Source organism: Syngnathus typhle, linkage group LG18 (assembly GCF_033458585.1).
Source record: "Syngnathus typhle isolate RoL2023-S1 ecotype Sweden linkage group LG18, RoL_Styp_1.0, whole genome shotgun sequence".
Classification (NCBI taxonomy): domain Eukaryota; kingdom Metazoa; phylum Chordata; class Actinopteri; order Syngnathiformes; family Syngnathidae; genus Syngnathus; species Syngnathus typhle.
In genome coordinates, this window is record NC_083755.1 from 10050557 (window position 1) to 10067949 (window position 17393).

The 17393-nt window shown below is 52.3% G+C and overlaps 2 protein-coding genes across 3 annotated transcripts; one reads left to right on the plus strand and one right to left on the minus strand.

The window, feature by feature from the left end:
• Nucleotides 1-230: 230 nt before the first annotated feature.
• Nucleotides 231-15564, minus strand: pkd1b (polycystic kidney disease 1b). 2 transcript variants are annotated; one of them, XM_061304351.1, is made up of 42 exons: nt 14878-15564; nt 14630-14813; nt 14343-14557; nt 14155-14273; nt 13922-14069; nt 13574-13842; nt 13063-13485; nt 12873-13004; nt 12635-12810; nt 12138-12247; nt 9603-12055; nt 9356-9490; nt 9094-9207; nt 8750-9032; nt 8590-8686; nt 8392-8520; nt 8179-8320; nt 7904-8041; nt 7657-7811; nt 6905-7560; nt 6543-6681; nt 6192-6444; nt 5911-6106; nt 5674-5841; nt 5457-5597; nt 5179-5389; nt 4979-5102; nt 4762-4905; nt 4395-4686; nt 4210-4327; nt 3932-4146; nt 3661-3863; nt 3375-3602; nt 3135-3289; nt 2864-3061; nt 2604-2772; nt 2351-2533; nt 2164-2268; nt 1967-2101; nt 1692-1900; nt 1495-1606; nt 231-1355 (listed from the first exon to the last, which is right to left on the minus strand). In XM_061304351.1, exons 1-42 carry the CDS (start codon nt 14972-14974, stop codon nt 522-524), a joined length of 10707 nt encoding a protein of 3568 aa, XP_061160335.1. In that variant the 5' UTR covers nt 14975-15564; the 3' UTR covers nt 231-521. The 2 variants fall into 2 exon arrangements, with proteins under 2 accessions (XP_061160335.1, XP_061160334.1); XM_061304350.1 differs by lacking the exons at nt 12873-13004; nt 13063-13485; nt 13574-13842; ... (3 more) ...; nt 14630-14813; nt 14878-15564 and having other exon boundaries at nt 6941-7560; nt 12635-12832.
• Nucleotides 15565-16138: 574 nt separating this feature from the next.
• LOC133171211 (ankyrin repeat and SOCS box protein 12-like) lies at nt 16139-17344 on the plus strand. Its single transcript, XM_061304359.1, has 2 exons — nt 16139-16916; nt 17004-17344. The coding sequence occupies exons 1-2, from the start codon at nt 16139-16141 to the stop codon at nt 17153-17155; spliced, it is 930 nt and encodes a 309-aa protein (XP_061160343.1). The 3' UTR covers nt 17156-17344.
• The last annotated feature ends 49 nt before the right edge of the window (nt 17345-17393 follow it).

Sequence of the window (17393 nt, forward strand, 5' to 3'; positions counted from 1 at the left end):
CTTTTGTCTTAAACTGTCATTGAAAATTCAATATTTAAAAAAACGATCAACGTATTATTTGGCAACAAAAACCAGATACACATTATTAATTATTTCCATTTAAAAGCACTGAAATATAATCAATCAAAATAGTCATTCTCCCGAATTTTCGAATGTGTTTAGTTCAAAAGTTCCACCCTACTTTTTTTTAATGAAAAGAACATTTTTGAATATGAAATAAAGCAATAATATTTCAGTATTACTCCATGTCCTATTTTAATATTGTCTGACTAAGTGAATGCTAGCAAAAATGAGCAAATATGCGTTAAGCAAGCTACTGAAGAAGGGAAAAGATTCCCGCCAAAATATAAGCTACTAATTTGAGACCCTGTTATCTCTCGTCTTTTCTCAGCATGAATTTGTATGCCTAGCCGTGGAATCTCTCCAAACGTGAAATGCACGACACCCTCTTGAAAATGGTGTCCTATAAAGCCATTAGAGATGTTCAAAGAAAGACCCAGGTCATTGGAAAGGACAAATGTTCACAAAGGTCCCTCAGAGATCCAAGCCTTCCTTTTTTTCGGCGCCCCTCCACTAATACGTCTCCCGCCGCCCTCTTCGCTATTTGGTCTGACGAAAGCGCTCAAGGCAAAATTCCCATATGGTGCAACTCCACCTTGTTTTAGCCACAGTCTTTGAGCTGCATCGGCCGAGTGTGAACTTCCAGAGTGCCACGCTCTCCTCTTGGGAAAACCAGGAGAATTGATGGGACGCAAACTGGAGCTTCCTGTCCTAGGCGGCGGCGGCGCTTCAGTTGCGTCACGAGGCATACGCGACAGTGGATATGGCCACCCGGATTCTGAGTAGGAGCTCCGTGTACGTGGGAAGAGGTGGACCGGTGGCGCTGAAGGCCGCTGAATTGTGGAAGGAGTGAAAGGGAACACTGGCGTAATGGATCTTGGCCGATTGCTGTAAAGCAGACCTGTCCTCCTGCGTCTAGTTCTCCCATCAGGCTCCGGATTGGATGATCTCTCCTGATATTTCTCCTTGTTACTGATTGGACTTTTCGTTCTCCTGGACAGGATGTCTTCAAGTTCAATCTCCAGGCGCTTGGAATCCTCACTTATCCGAGTGACCCGATCCAATTGAGAAAGCAACGCGTTTACGCACGGCAGCAGGTGCTCCAGGAAGGGCCGGACGTCAAATCCCGCTTCGGAAAGCGTCGAGTCCTCCGATAGAACGGACAAAGGGCGTGGAGATGGAATGGTGGACGGTGAATGAGAAGATGGAAGGGAGGAAAAGAGAGTGGAAAGGCGGGATTCCTGGGAGGCTCTGGAAGGAACGTCCATGCCGTCGAACTTCACCCTGTGCCTGAACTACAACGCAAATGCATTGGTTACACAAAATCACAACTTTTTTTGGACGGACATATCTAAACAAGTTCTATGGGGAAAATATTCTCCAATCATTTCCCACCAATCACACAAGCATGGCTAACACATATCCACTGCTCACTTCTTTGGCTTTGGTGAGTCCAATCCATAACTTGAGTCTCTTGATGAAGAAGTCCACCATCTCATAATCTTGAGGTTCTGTTGTTGGACGATAAATGTCTGCTTTCTCAGCCCTTTGCAAAGGTGGGGGCATATCAATCCATCATTTTGAGGTCACGGTGGATAAAACACACTAAAGCAAAGAGAACTAGTCCGCACCTGTACGCACGAATGAGGACGGCCCCAAAGAGTTTGGCCAAGAGCCAGACACTCGCCCCCATCAGCAGTATTCCGTACAAAGGGCCGAGGACTGGGTGGACCCTGCGTAGTCTTTGCAGACCGATGCGGCCGCCGCCGCGCACAACGGACATCAGCGACGGCAAAATGTCACGCGTGGACAAAAAGCCTTCGGCTGACTGCGAGAAAAGCTGAAACCGGAGCAGAGATGTCAAATCCAATTTGTTTGGATGGGGGACGATCGTTTCCTTTCCTACCGTATTCCCGAGATGGGTCATGAACAAAAGCAGGAGCAGCGAGAGGAAACTTAAGGTCCACAACTCCTCCCAAGCTCTGTTCAGCACTCTGATGATCACAACCCATCTGCGTCCAAATCGTAATGTTCCCAACAGCTGCAGAGAATGGGCGAATGTTTCGTGGAACGCAAAAGCACAGGCCGCTTGGACGAGCTTACCTTTAGGACCAGTAAAGTGAGTAAGACAGCGGCACATTGAGAAGACCTTTGAGCCAGTTCAGCACAGCCGTGGAAGTTGATGAAACGCTCAGCTTGGGATTTCAGCTAACTCACATTGAATGACATCAAGCAAAGTCATATATCAAGTCCAAATTGCCTTCTGGTCATTTTTTGCCCCATATGGTACCTGGGAAACACAGGAAGCGGCCTGGGAGCGAAAAGAGAGGTGAAGCACGCTCGCCGCCAACGACAAGGCAACCGACAGGAGCTGCAGCCAGTGTTTGCCTCCGCGCACATAGGCCGCACGCTCGCTCGCCATCCAGCGACATTCCCCAATCAACATGAGCAGAGCGCAGGCCAAAAGGAAAAGCTGTCAAATGAAGAAGACGCAGTGTTCTCGTACTGACGTTGGCCGTGATGAAGGTAAGGCTGGCTTTTACCATTAGGACCAGATGGAGGTCCAAGCCGTCGTGCCGTGATGGAATGAGGAGCGGGTAGATGGAGAGGAAGGAGGTGGATTGTTGCGTCCAATCCAGTTGGATGGATAGACAGAGAAATAAACCAGACTCTCTGTGGTACTGTGTCAAATCCACAAAGAGTGTTTGGAACCTAACGGAGGAGAAAATGACATGGAGCACAATTCCAATCAAAGGAGAGAAAGGAGAGCCTTTCTATTTTGCAGTCAAGGAAGGGATCTGACCGATGAATGCAAAAGCCTCCCGTACGAAGGTCGGCCAGGACTTGATGTGTCGCCGCGCTAGAGTTGCCCAGAATGACCTCCCCCTGACCCCCTGAGTGCGCGTAGAGGAGCCGCGGCGAGCCCGCCAGACGGAGGAGAGCGTTTCGGTGCAGGTAGGTCACCAAGGTGCCGTTGATCCATCGCTCGGCATCCAAGCAGCTGTGAACCATGACGACCGGAGGTCTTTGGCCAGGCCGAGCTAGGACGCAAACCTTTGCAATTGCGTGCTCACTTTCGGATGAATGTTAAGCTCGGGCCCGCCGAGGGAGCCCTGTGAAGCTGGCGTCGGACAGCAGAGCGCAAAAGCCTCCCTTGGCTTTTCTCCGCGCTGTCCTGGTAGTTCACCATGAGCACCAGCAACAGAAAGAGCAGCTGGAACACGCAATGCTGCTTCCAGAAGAGACAGAGATTGAGACAGAGAGAGACGTCCTTAGTACAAAAACAAACGGGCCGCAAGCCTTTCTTTTCTTACCCTCATAAGCGAGCCGAGCGCACGGACTTTCCGAGCTTCCTCTTTAGCCCGCAGCAGTCCGTAGCCGCACGGCGGTCGAACCTTCCCGCCGTCTTCTCCAAATGCTCTCGTGGTGGTGGTGGTGGTGGTGGTGGTGGTGGTGGTGGTGGTCTCCAGGCCTAGTTGGTCCTCCACTTCCGGATCCACGGGCCGCCAAACGACAGTGTAGATCAAGGCTTGAAGGCACACCTAAGGGAATAGAATATGGACTCCAGTTCAAAAAGGCCACGACCGTGAGGAAACTGACCTTGAGAGGTTCCAGCAGGAGAAGAGACGTGAGGAAGGCGGAGAGTGTGGAGATGAGCCACATGAGGACCACTGTTCTGGAGAAGAAGCGGCCGTAGATTGCGACAAGAGCAAGACATGCTCCCGTCAACGTGGCCACCAGAGGGTAGATCACGCAAAACATCCAGGGAGGAAAAAGCCAGCCGGGCCGACCTCGAGCGATGCCTAAAGACAAGGACCTAAGTCCAAATGATTGATGTACCTAAAAATGCTTTCAATTGGTTTTTTTCTACCAATGCGTGTGGTGGAGGAACATCTCGTCAAGTCGGGAGAAGGACTCGGCAGGAAGGTGCTGGCCACCGAGTCCGCGGAAAGTACAGATGGGCATCTGAAGACTTTTGTCTGGCATTGAGAAGGAGCTGAATGTGCCTCCAATTGAAGCCGCTCTGCCTCATGGAGGTATTTATCATCCGAGTTATCTGACCAACTGCTGCAGGAGGTGCTCTGGCTAAGAAAACACCCGAAAGAAAGAAACCCAACAATCCAATCCAAATGTTCAGTCAAGTCTTACGTGTTTGAGCATGAGGAGTTTGTCGTAGGCGAGTCCCGCCCGCTGTCTGAGTTGTTTTGGGCCAAACGCAAAGTGTCGTCTGTTGCCGCTTCTTCGATTGACATCAGGAGATTCTCCTCTGAAAGCCACAGTGACATTCATTGACTTGCTCACGCTTCTCCAATACGTAGTATGTTCTTCCTTACCAGACAGAGTCCAACAGGTTTTGGCACTTTCTTGATCCTTTTGCCCAGCGGGGGTCAGGTGGAGCTGCACGTGAGCTTTTTTCCTCCTCAGCTGGCCTGTTGCGCGCAAAGCAAGCGAGGCCTCGCATTGGTCCAAATCCTCGGGGGGCTCTGTGAGCAGACTGTCGCACGAAGCCCAGGAAGCCGCAGTCTCCTCCTGGCACGTGTCGTCGGCCTCGTCGCTCTGGGGCACCAAACCGGAAGCGGCCCAGAACTCCACCATGCTCGAGTCAAAAGCTTTGCTCTCCAATAACTGACACAAAAATATGCGATGGACCATGAGTAAGGCGTCACGCCACCGCCGCAAAGCGCGCTTGTGTATTCTCACGGATGAGGGACTATCTTGAAGTCGGCTGGAGGCTCCAAATAAGGATAAGAAAGACGGCCCGGAAAGTTGCGATCGGCCGAGGTGGACGTCCATCTCCACGGAATGACAAACCGGGGAAGGAGGAAGTGACGTGTCCACAAAGACCTGTATGGCGAAGCGCATTGAATCCACCAGGAAGACGGTTGCAGAAGAAAGAGGGAGCAATCATCGGTCGGACCTGATTGTGGCTTTTTCCAAACAAAAAGCAGATGAAACACTGGAGCGGAAAGAGCGCAACTGCAACCGCCATTCCCACAGCAAGCGTTTCCATCGTGACCGGCACTTTGGCTGACACTGGCCCACTTGCAGGAGGAACACATGAACTGCTTGAAGCGACGCTGTTGCGGAATTGGAACTTTGAAGCTTTGCCGCTTTTACCTGTGCCCCTGGGAAGCCACGGCCCCGTACCACAGCGCGCCCGATGCCAGGTAGAGATGCAGCGTCAGAGCGCTACAGGTAACTCTCTGCGCTCGAGGAAAAAGACTGTGGATGGGGCGTTGCCATAGCGACAGCCACAGGTGGCGCTCCACCATTCCAAAAAGCAACTGCGAGCGCAGGATTCGCCAAAATTGGGAAAGCTCTTCAGGACCTGGCAGGAAGGAGTCACGCTTTGACTTGATGTTATTCTCAGTCGCTAGGAAGTTGAATCAGCTTACATGAGGCCAGGATTTCTTTCTCCACCGTCCCATTCTTTGGATTTTCCACAGAGAGCCAATCATCGACTAAGAAGAAGAACATGTGGTCTGTTACGGGGTCCCAGACAACCACGTGTTGAACATACCAGGATGGATCCGAGCCTTGGAATGAAAAAAGAGCGAGACGGAAATGTAAAAAATGTGGGTCAAAAAGCTCAATCTGCAAAACCCATTCAACCTGTGTTGTCATGCCAGATGCGAATTTTCCAAAGTTCCCCTAAGCTGACGTCGGTTTCCAAGTGAAAGTGGTCCAGGCTGCCACGTTGAAAAGCGCCAGGCCTTTGCAGATGACGGGGGCCGCTCTTGTTGACGCCGTACAAAGCGATGGCGACGTGCGCCGTGGTGCCTGACGGAATAAAGCTCTGTCTGGCTGCGTTGGAATTTGCCATCCAGACTTCTGATCCATTTGGCTCACCTGCTCCACGCCTCCAGCCCGTCTTGACCAGCACTCTGTATTGATAGAGTCCGGCTGGACCGCACAGGGGCACTTGGCTCGCTCTCAGGCTGTCCAGGAGGTCCATTTTATGGGCAATGAGTCCCACCAGCAGGTGAAGCAGGAGCAGAGCCACGCATACAATCCCCACCACCGCATTAAGGCCGGGACCGCTTGCCTGCAAAGAGTGGACGTCGTTCCAAAGGCTTCTCTTGAGCCACTGAGTGTGAGGGAGTGAGGGAGTGCGCGCGCTGACCACGTACAGGCGGCAGTAGCACAACAGCCCCGGGATGAAGAAACAAAGAGGCCCCGAACATGGTAAGGTGGTGCGTCAGGCAATGCACCGTTTGGAGTGTGGTGCCCTCCAGCGACTTGAGCCCCTCACTACTCCAAGTCATCTCCTTGAGGCTGAAGTACTGGCACAGAGAGCTGAAGACACATAAGGACACCGCAACGGGAGCGCCTTCCACAAAGGAGCTCAGACTGACACGCAGAGTCTTTGCTGTGTCATTGAAACTGTCACGGAGAGAGAGAGAGAGAAGGAGAAAAATCCATCAAGTCCATTTAAGACAGGAATGCATGATCAGGTCAGAGGAGAGGAGGAGCGTACTCACAGCGGAGAAAGAAATACGGTTTTCTCAGTGAAGGTATTCAAAGGCGAATGATCGATAAGCCACTCTTCAGTGAAGGAATCCTGAAATCCATTTGTTATTTCCATTTGAACACGGCCCACAGTCTCGGAAGGGGGAACTCCTAGAGGTACATAGGTGCAGGATTCAGACAGTGGCAGGAGTAGTCAAATGGTGACTCGAGTCACTGATCGCGCTGGACACAGAAAATGTCCCCGTCATTTTGAAGTTGAACCTGCACGGTATATTCCATGGATCCATTTTCTTTCAAATGACATCAGATTATTGATGACTCACTTGATCATTAGGAGTGTGAGAATGACCACAAAAGCGACACATGGATTTACCTGCTAACAGGCTGAAGTTGAAGGAGATGTATAAACCTGCATTTTCAGCCAGGCCAGCCACCCTTTGTATTGTGAAGTTCAGACGGCCCTCGAGCGGAAGCGGAACAGTCGGACATGTACCGTTAGCGTGTCCGTCCGCGCTCTCATCCGAACTTCTCATCTCGGTGGGTAGCCCGCCATTGCTACGCAGCAGGGTGACTCGAATAGCCTGCTCCGGCTCCAGATCCTGGACGGCTAGCGGCTCGCCCTCAGGGGTGCTGATCTCCATGGCGACCAGAGCGGTGGAAATTGGAGGGGCCGCTGCAGCTAGCAGAGAATGAGATGCATCCAGAGCTAAAAGCACCTGCACCAGCTCTGAACGTTGACTCTTAAGGTGAGTGCTGAGTGAGGTTGGAATTTGAAACGGGCACGGCGGCCGAGTTGAAGGAAGCCTGGAAGGTTGCTCGGACCGCACGGAGCAGAGAAGCTCGGCGGGGTCGCCGTAGAAACCACTCGCACTGATATAAGGTGTGACCAACGAAAGGGGCATCTCCCAAGGATCGGGGGAGCGCATCAGGGAGCGCATTAAGGCTCCTGCTTGGCTAAGCGCCGAGAGGAACTGCTGAGTTGCGGAGTCGTCGTGTTGGGAACCTGAGGCTGAGGCTGAAGCCAGAGAGCTACCTGTAAATAATCGCAGAATGTTGATTACGATGTCCCGTTCCTGTCATCCAAACGTTTGATGAAGTAAGGCAAAGAGGATTTGGCAGCCCTACCTACCTACAACGCTAAGGATGTTCCTCCCGGTGTCAAATGCTGAAAGCCGGCCACCACCAGAGCGTTTGTGATCCTCCAGTATACCAATCATCTTCTCAGCAGCTTCCAGAACCTTCTCCTGACACTTTGCACACGTGAACTCGTCAGGAAAAGCCTGGGGAATGGAATAAAAAGAGGGGTTAGAAACTGGGAAATGATTGATGAAATGAAGGTTGGGATGGACACCAAACGCTGCTGCATTCTTACAGTGGACTGGGCTAGAGCTGAGCTGATTTGATCAACATCCATCATGGAGGAAATGGGAAGGGAGACCAAAGCTCTGGTCACATTTTCTCTTATCTCCTTCTTCATTGGGAGCTCTCTGCTATTTGGTCCCGACTCCATCTGCGGCTCAAAGGATGGAAAAGATGGGTTAGGGTTATTGGATGGAGATGGGATGGGATGGGATGGGATGGGATTGGATTGGACTGAGGAAGCCTTTCGCACACAAACATAGCTTGATGCTCCATCTTGGATTTTACCTGGTTGAGCTGACTGGTGAGCGCAATGGAATATGGGATGATTTCCTGAGGGTTGCCATGTTGGACTAAGGCCCACATATCTTTCTGACTCTTTGTTCCCAGCCACTCGCTGGTGTTGACGTGAGACTGGACGCTCAGCGTTCTGAAAAGTAAGGCAAAGTCAAAAGACGTAGACGACAATGGAAATGGCACTCGTGCCGTGCCGCCTTTCACCTGTTAAGAGCAACCACGCTTGAGCCCAAATTGTCTTCGATGAGCAAAGTAACTGTGATCACGGACTTGTTTTGCCCTCGTACGCGACTCCCCGCTGGAACCGGGCTGCTGAACGTGGCTTGAGTGCCCCTTGGGAGAGAAGCGAGAGAAGGGAGGAAAGGAAGAAAGGAGGACCTTCTTTGACCTTCAGTGACTTACCTGTAAAGAGTTAGAAGAGGGCACATGACGGGACGGCACGGTGCAACCTGGAAGGTATAGATGAGCTCAGAGGATGGGTTGCCTTCATCTCTCCATCCTGAACATCCAAGCGCGTACGTGAGGAGAATGTCATCCACAATAGACGCGTGACAGTGTTTACCCGAGCAGTTGAAGCCAACCACCGTCCCCAGCGGGTGGACGCGGGACTCGGCCTCCAGTTGGCACACACCCCCAGAAGGGGCTTGATTGAGTACAAGCGTCTGACTGGCACTGCCCCACCTTCCAGCCACACTCACATTAAGAGTGAAGGTATAAACGTTCCCCGGAAGAAGAGCGTGCCGACGCAACACCAGTCTGGATGCGGAGCCTCTTCCTGTAGACGTGGCGGCCTGGAGCAGGTCGAGTGTCGCGCCTGACTCGCCATCCTGGGCGCTCCAACTGTGCTGTGGGGGTGGGGGGGAGACTACAGTCCATTGAAGATGCTCTTCCGACATCGACTCTTACCTGAGCTCGCTCGTCACACTCTCCGCAATGGCCGGACAGGATGAGGGGGGCGTGGCCTGGGCAGGAAACACACTCCACAAATACAGCAAGTTGGGCTGCTTCGCACACACTCACCTAAACAAAGGGTGGAAGAAAGTGCTGCTACACCACCTCATATCAAATCATCATCCGAATGACCAGATTACAGTGAGAGTGAGGTCAACGTACATCCAGGTCGTATGAAATGGGAAATACAAATGACATTGGTAGAGTGAAAACTGACTGTCTGCGTGACGGATACCGCTGTCCTTCCCGCCTTAGTTACGGTCAGGGTGAAAGTATAAAGGGTTTCTGGATGTAACTGTTTGCTGGCTATGGTCACGATAGCGCTCTTGCTCTCAATGGGGATGGTGGAATTCTGAAAAGCACAGAGCACAGAGGAAGGCAGGCAAAGGAGTAAGAGCAAAGTCCAATACTCATTTTGCGATCCAATAGCCCCATGAATAATGCTCGGATCAAGAGGGACGCACCTTTATGGTGAAGGTCCATCGATAGCGTAGCGCATCCTCTCCTTGCTTTGCGTCGGGATCTCGTGACCCCCTTCCGTCCAGAACCAGGTCACGGGTGCTTGGCCACAGTCTACGCGAGCCTCCCTTGATGACAGCCACCAACGGGGAGCAGAGCACCGTGACTTGGGTTTTTCGTCGCACCCGCAGGGGTGTCCCTTGGAGCCAAACGCTAAACCAAAGGCAGTAGCGTCCCGCATCCAGAGAGTTCTTTGCGAGATGGAGAAAAGGTGACGCGCTTCCATTGAGAAGGACTCTGTTCCCGCTCTCGCGGGTACAATCCGGCGCTCGGAACATCTCCCACCGATACGTGGTCTCGTAGGCAGAGCAGTTCAGGTCCACGCGCGCTTCAAAGAAATTGGCTCGAGATCGGAAGACAGTCGGCCGGCTCTGGACGAGCGAGGCCTGCGGCTCGGCGCACTCCAACTCCAGCACGTCCACGCGTAGTTGGGCAGACGTGCGGCTGACGTGGTTGGACACGTTGACCCTGACCAGGTATTGGCCGGCCCTCCCAAACGTATGATTAACCCAAGTGACGTGTGGAGGCCATTTCTTGAGGGTGTTTCCAAATGTCCACACATATGTCAAGTTGCTCCGGAATCCAAGCGTCGTAGCGGAAAAGAACGCGGCGTGTCCAGCGAAGATGGCTTCTGACTGACAGACGAGCTGGACCTCCCGAACGGGCCATTCCACCGTCAGAGTCTTGTTTAGCATCTCGGAGCAGATGCCGTCGTTTGCTAGCACGCTCAACGACAAGGAACCGTTTGTGGGTGGAGTGAAGATGACTTCCTTCCCTTTCAGCCGCAAAGGTTGAGCATCTTCAAAGTGAAAAATCCAAGTGTAGTTGTCTGCAAATTCATTTGGCTCATCCACCTCGAAACGAATCTCCTTCAGCGCTTCGACGGCATGATGGCGAGGGCTCAACAATCGGATGCCTTTGATCTTCTCCAAGATCTCAACTTGGGTTGACATCTGTGCACTGCTCACCTGATTCCAAGCTGTCACTTGAACTTTGTGCAGTCCTGCTGGAACCTCGGACGTGCTGAAGGATCCCTCAAGCACATCGTGACGATGCATCCGGCCTCCGGTTTCAAACATCAAAACAAAAGTGGCATTGGTTCCTTTGGTGATGGTTGGCACAAAGGTAACTTCCTCCTCAGTACAGAGCCAACCTTTGCTCATGTTTAGAGCGAGACCTTCGATTGGATCCTGGACGATCACGTCGTGCGTGACTTCCTGCCACGTCATTGCATTGGAGACATTCAAAGACACGCTGTAAATCCCTTCAAGGGGAAAAGTGTAGTTCAGGGTGTGGTGACTTTGGCAAAATGGCTTGGCGGCGGCGCCATCGCTCATTTTCCACTCCCAGCGGAGATGGCTCCCTTTGCGGACAAAGCCTTGGAATGACACGAGAGTATTGGTGCTCACAGCAAACGGAAAGCTCTTGCCAGCGATTGTAAAATGCGCCTCTTCGACTTCCTCTTGGACGGTCACATTTTGACTGTCATGGCTTTGACTGATGGCGTTGCGGACGACAACCTGAACGAGAAACTTGCCAGACTTTGTGAAGTTGTGAAGAATAAAAGGGGCATCTGTTTGGACCAGAGTGCTATCCACGTGCCAGACGTAGTTCAAGTCCGAACCGGTCAGGACCGAGACGGAAAGATTGCAGGACTTCCCCGCCGGCAGGGTTTGCCTCGGCGTCCTTATTCGCGCGCTACTCACGCGTTCCAAAGCCACAACGGAAAGAAGGCTAGTGCGTTCCCCCAACTTGTTGGAAGCGTCGACTCTGATTGTAAAACGAGCAGGAGACTCGACTCGGAAGTGAAAACGTTCTCCGTCGGCCGCCGCGGTCCGACGTTGGATGTTATCGGGAGTGACGAGCCACTCGTAGGTCACGTTGGAGCCTTTTGCCATGGACGCCACAAACATCACGTCTTCACGGGTGGCCAAGTAGGTCCTGTTGATCAAGCTGGGAGAATCAATGTGAAGGGCCTCCAATGGCTCAAAGCCGCACGCCAAAGAGACATTGTTGACAGGTCGGACAGGTCCGTTGCAACTGACACTTGGTCCGCTCCTTTTCTCCACAACTTCCACCAGCAGCCAAGCGTGAAGTATGGAAAGAGTGTTGTCGGCACACAGCGTGACGTTGTAATCTCCCGCCGACGTGAAGGTGCGCTGGACTTTTCGCTCCGCACGTCGGACGGCTTTGGATTCATCGCCAAAGTTCCAAGTGTAGACGACGCCGTCAGCGGCAGGATCGGTGAAGGCTTCCAGACCATACGCTTGATGAACAACGGCCACCGGAGCGGAGGAATTGACGAAGAGACGTTTTAACACGTGCCGGACGCTTATCTTGATAGATTTGTCTCTTTGTTCAAACTGGTTGGAAACTCCCACTCGAAGATGATAGTTACCTGCAGTCAACAAAGGAAAGGAAAAAAAAAACATCCATTTGATTTTCAAAATATTCCAGCATGAAAAGATACAAGGCTTTACCAGGTGATGTGTAGGTCACGTTGACCGAATGCTCCACAAACATTTGTGTTTCTCCATTTGAAGCGGGAAGAGTCTGAGTCACATGACTGCTGCCATCGCCAAAATCCCATCTAGATCAGACAATTTAGGCCACATGAATGGATGGCATTGGCTTTTGCCTGGATATTGTCATTCTGTTTATAGTACAACAAATATATGCTTGGACAGGTCAGGTAAATGACTTTTGTCCATATTTTATTGATTTATTCAAAAACAACAACAACAACCTGTTGTGAGATCTCATATTTGGCCACTCCACACAAATAAAAAGTACCGTAATTTCCGGACTATAAGTCGCACCGGAGTATAAGTCGCACCAGCCATAAAATGCCCAACATATATATGTATATAAGTCGCTCCTGAGTATAAGTCGCCCCCCCCCAAACTATGAAAAAGAAAATGCGACTTATAGTCGGAAAATGACGGTATAGTGCAAGAGTTTGTCATCTTTCTGATACCTGAAGGTGGTCGTCAGGGCGCCGTCCACTTTGACCCCGACGGTAAAGAGGTGCGTAGCACCCGCGGCTACAAGCCGCTTGGCAGACATGAACTGGGGTTCGCCCAGTGGCTTCATTTTGTCTACAGTCAGGAGAAGCTGCTTGCTCTGGGAGCTCACCGGGTTAGACGCTGTTACCTGTTGTTGTTGTTGTTTCCATCAATGATTCAAAGAGTACAATTCAAAGATTTGCCACTTGCCTTTAGTTTGTGCTCAGCAGGTTTCTTGAAGAGCACACTGTAGGATTGTCCTTTGTACGCAAATGCCTCCAGGTTGTCCATCACCCACGAGAATGTCACAGATGAGCCACGTTCCACTTGGGCTGTAAATGACTGTGAATACAATGTGAGGAGAAGACGCAAAGGAATCGGTCATTGTTTGTACTCCCACCTGAGGAACGTCCACGAGCATCCTGCGGCGTCCGCGCGGCTCCACGTCCAGTCCCGCCACTGCCTCGTAGCCGCACGGTGTCAGCGTGCTTGGAGATGGCGACTTGATGGCGGAGGTTGCGCTTGTTTCAAGCGTGGGCGCTCGCTCGGTAGCTCCACGAGGAGCAGGGTCTTCATAAAGCCATCGCAGATCACACACCACCTCGTCCACCCAGCGCTCGCCTTGGGGTGGCGGAAAAGCCAGGCCGCCTTCCCACCAGCCCCCCCGCTTTGTACCCCGAAGAGACAAATAACTCTGTCGCCACGGAGAATTGAGAGCAGCTTGGCCGGCGAGGCAGCGCAGAAAAGCTCCGGGCTCGCGAGTGTGTTGGATGGCGACGACGTCGTCGGGGTACACGGTAATGGCTTCTTCTGGGAGAAGAACCTGAAAAGTGGCACTTATTCAAAAAGCCATCCAGATGGACACGCTCCAATTGTCGGCCAAAATGGATGCACTGACTTTGGCTACTCACGCTTAACGTTTGCATTTGCGAGCTGGGGCTTATTTCCAAGGCCAGCTCGGCAACCAAGTGGTAGAAAGGCGCTCTGGCGGCCCCGGAGGATCTGGGCGGGAACGCAAAGCCACCTCCTGCCGCCAAGGTGTAAGGGGAGCAGGGAAGGTTGTTGGAAAGGCAGGCTTCCAGAATAGGACACCAGTAGCGGCCCGTGCCGCACCCCCCTGTCGTGTTGCACAGTGCAAGTGTGGAGCAGCAGCTGAATGGATTCATCAGAGAAGGGCAACCTCAAGAAGCAAAGACATTGCCATTGGGATGTTGCCATGTCATGTGGACATACGAGGAGAGCAAAAAGAGCCATTGTACCTGGAGGGACTAGGTGGGAATTGGGGCTGCAGTAGGGTCGAAGGATTTGAAAGCGGGCCAGACAAGGGCTCATGCTGGGCTGGACCACCGCTTCCAGTGAGGTCACTCTGCCTGCGCGACTGAACCACAGGCCAGGGAACAACTGCATCTGGGGACAACAAACACTCACGCTTGACTGACTGAATGATCATCCCAAATATTGGATCGATCGACCGACCGACCGACCGACCGACCTCCACCGCTAGTTGCTCAACATCAGGGACGCTCGCTAAGGGCTCTATCTGAAGCCGTCGGTAGATGGCCGTCATCACAAGCACTCCCACCACATAAGTGTCCGGCGCTGGTAAAGACTCTGAAGGAAGCGGCAAAATATTGGTCCAAACATGGATGGATGGTTACATACTCGAGCTTCAACTCTTACCATTTAAGATCTTTTGACATAAAAAGCGGTCTGCTTTCACACAGGGGGCGCTCCTCCATTGTCCAGGCGTCCCCAAAGCCATCTGAGTGCACACTTCTCCTTTGTCGTCGTCGCTGCCTCCGTCTGGCCGCGGAGGACTCGCTGACTCCCAAAAGTCAATCTTGTCTGCGTTCTCTTCGTTTGCTCCATGAATCCAAACCCACAAAGTACCTTTCCTAGAGCCCCCAAAACCTATGACAGACAGCAAGTGGCATGCATACGAGGGTGGATGGCCTTGATCAACTCACACCGGGAAGGAGCGGCCAAGGAAGTTTTGCAGCTCGGCGGTGTCGGCAGCCGCAATGCGTCCTCCGTCGTTCTGCTGACAGGAAGCTGAAGCCTCAGACCACGTGGACGTCTTCTCAGAAAGCCAGAAGCATCGCAGGCTGGCCAGGTGGACGGGAGCGCCGTCTGGACAGGAGCTGACTTGGGCTGAGCCAGTGACAAATCCAAGGTTATGATGAATGAAAAGCGGCTTCAATTGCAACGTTCTCACCTAATGTGGTGATCCAAAACAGGAAAAGAATCCTCCACGCTTGCTTGGCTCTCATCTTAAGAAGCAGTCTCCACTTCCGTGACATCTTCAGTGCCATTTGAGAGGAACAATGATGTTGCTTCTCCTCATCTTCTATTTGCTCTATCTTTTTTCACTCCCTCCCACAGCCAGTTGCGTTGGTGAGTTCACAAGGCCTCTTGGCCAGCCAGCCAGCCAGCCAGGGTGACTTGAACTTTGTCTCCCGGCAACAGCTCGAGAAAAAAGCGGCGCGGACAGAGGAGGCCCGCCCGGCTCATCGGCAACTCTTAAATCCTCATTGGCAATGTGGAAAGAGGGGGAAAAGAAACACCAAGCTTTTCATGTACTATTGAATTAGACCTATAATAAAAAGGCATCCATTTATTGGACAAGAGCATTGTGTTGGATATTGCACTCGCTGGTCATTTTGAACTTGAACAAAGACATTGTGACGCACGTGCATGGGAATGCTTTGAAAAAGAAAGAAGGCCATCCCTGTTGCTGGGAGAGAGAGACACACAGAGAGAGACAGACAGACGGCATGGGGGTGATGGCGCAAACCGAAGCCGGGTTGTTTCAGGTCAGCGTCATGGAAACAACTGTTTTCTTTTGGTGCAAGGAATATTTGCCATTCTCATTCCAATTCGTGTTTTTTTTTGTTTTTTTTTCAAGCCCAAAGGGAGGCGTGAAGAGTCTTACACTTTCTACAGACAGGTGCTTTGCGTTTTTCTTGGAAGAATCATTTCAAGGAAGATGTAACGCTACATGGAGACGGAGGGGGCAGTCGCGCGCATTCCAAACGGAATTTGTCCGTCAAGGCAATCACGACGAAGAATTAACCAGGAAACGGACGGCCCGTAGAGAAACATCACATTTCATCGCAGCAGGTAAAAGCAATATTTGGCCGATCAACGACCGAGCGCATGTTGTCCAAAAGTCATAGTTTGTATTTGTGACAGCTGCGGTTGTTATTTCGCAAATGGAAGCCGGCCGCGCGGAGGAGCGTGATGGGTGGGTGGGCTGCTTACCTACCTCTCCTCCGCCCCCCCCCCCCCCCCCCGATGTTTACTTGGAGCTGCCGAGCTTCCCTTTCTTTTCAGATCATTTCCGCAATCATCGATCCGAGTCAATAACGTTGAAGCCAAGTTTCAATTGAACAGGACGAGCGAGCGAGCGAGCGGCACCCGATTTGATCCGCTATCGATTGGAAGACGTACCGCGTCGCGTGTATGAAGATGTGGACATGATGTGTGCAGGTTCTATGCTCCGATTCCGAAGCGCAGAAGAGGAAAGCAATCGTGAGATCTCCCAGCTCCGACAAGCCGTGCTGCAAAACAATGAAAGACTCCTGGATGAGATGCTGTCCCAGGAAATCTACAAGAAGGTCATCAACTACCGAGGCGGCTGGGGCATCGCCGGCACCCCTCTCCACGCTGCCGTGTCCAAGGGCCACCTGGGCTGCCTGCAGGTGCTGCTGACTCACGGCGCCCTGGTGGATTGCGTGGACGTCAAAGCCCAGACGCCGCTTTTCGCCGCCGTGCGCGGGAAGTACCTGGAATGCGTGCTGGCCCTCCTCCGCTCCGGCGCCGACCCCAACGGAAGCTCCTACAACATCTGCTCGCCTGTCCTGACGGCCGCTCGCGAAGGCGACGTCCGGATCCTGCGGGAACTGCTTGAACACGGCGCAGAGGCCAACTCGCGCTCCAAAGTCCTGCTGTGGACCTCAAGCGCCAGAGTGTCGAGCGGCCCGCTCTATCTGGCGGCCGTGTACGGGCACATGGAGTGCTTCCGGCTGCTCCTCCTCTACGGCGCCGATCCCGATTACAACTGTGCCTACGCCAGACTGCTCAGCTCCGTCCAGCGCCCCAAAACGGTCCTGGAGATGTGTCTGAGGCACGGCTGCGGCGTGGAGTACGTCCGGCTCCTCATCGACTTTGGCGCAAACGTCTACCTTCCCACGCTCATCATCGAGAAGTCCACCAAGCAGAACGAGGCCGTGGAGCTGCTTCTGCAGGAGAGAGGTGGCCGTTGAGCAGCGGGCTCTGGCCCAGATGCAAATGAGGCGCGTGCTACTCACAAAGAATAATTGCTCTCCTCTCACTTCTCAGGAACTCCCAAGGCCTTGACTTCACTGTGCCGACTGGCGCTGCGGAGATACCTCAAGAAGATCGACAAGCTCCATTGCGTGGAGCAGCTGGACATGCCGACGAGCGTCATTGGCTTCTTGCAGTACAAGCCGCTCCCACTTTGGATTCTCTAGCTCCAAAAGAAGTCTGCTTTTTGGAAAGGACCCCATTATATATACTTGTGCTTTGTGATCAAAAAGCTAATGCTGAATATTCAACGAACGCATTGATGTGTCAAAGGTCACCGACTATAAGGCTTGAGAATGAAAGGCCGGAGGAACTTGCATTCAAAACCGAAATTGACAATAAACGCTTCAAATACACATTGGACATAATACGTCAAGCGTGTACATTCAATCGCATACGTACATC

Excerpts from the sequence above, each read along its gene's own strand:
- pkd1b (XM_061304351.1), bottom strand. The coding sequence starts at position 14,974 with ATGGCACTGAAGATGTCACGGAAGTGGAGACTGCTTCTTAAGATGAGA. Across the intron at positions 4,328-4,394 it reads AACCTGTTGGACTCTGTCTG|AGGAGAATCTCCTGATGTCA; the intron begins GTAAGGAAGAAC and ends TGTGGCTTTCAG. Across the intron at positions 3,603-3,660 it reads TCCTGCTGGAACCTCTCAAG|GTGTGCCTTCAAGCCTTGAT; the intron begins GTCAGTTTCCTC and ends CTATTCCCTTAG.
- LOC133171211 (XM_061304359.1), top strand. The coding sequence starts at position 16,139 with ATGATGTGTGCAGGTTCTATGCTCCGATTCCGAAGCGCAGAAGAGGAA. Across the intron at positions 16,917-17,003 it reads GCTGCTTCTGCAGGAGAGAG|GAACTCCCAAGGCCTTGACT; the intron begins GTGGCCGTTGAG and ends CTCACTTCTCAG.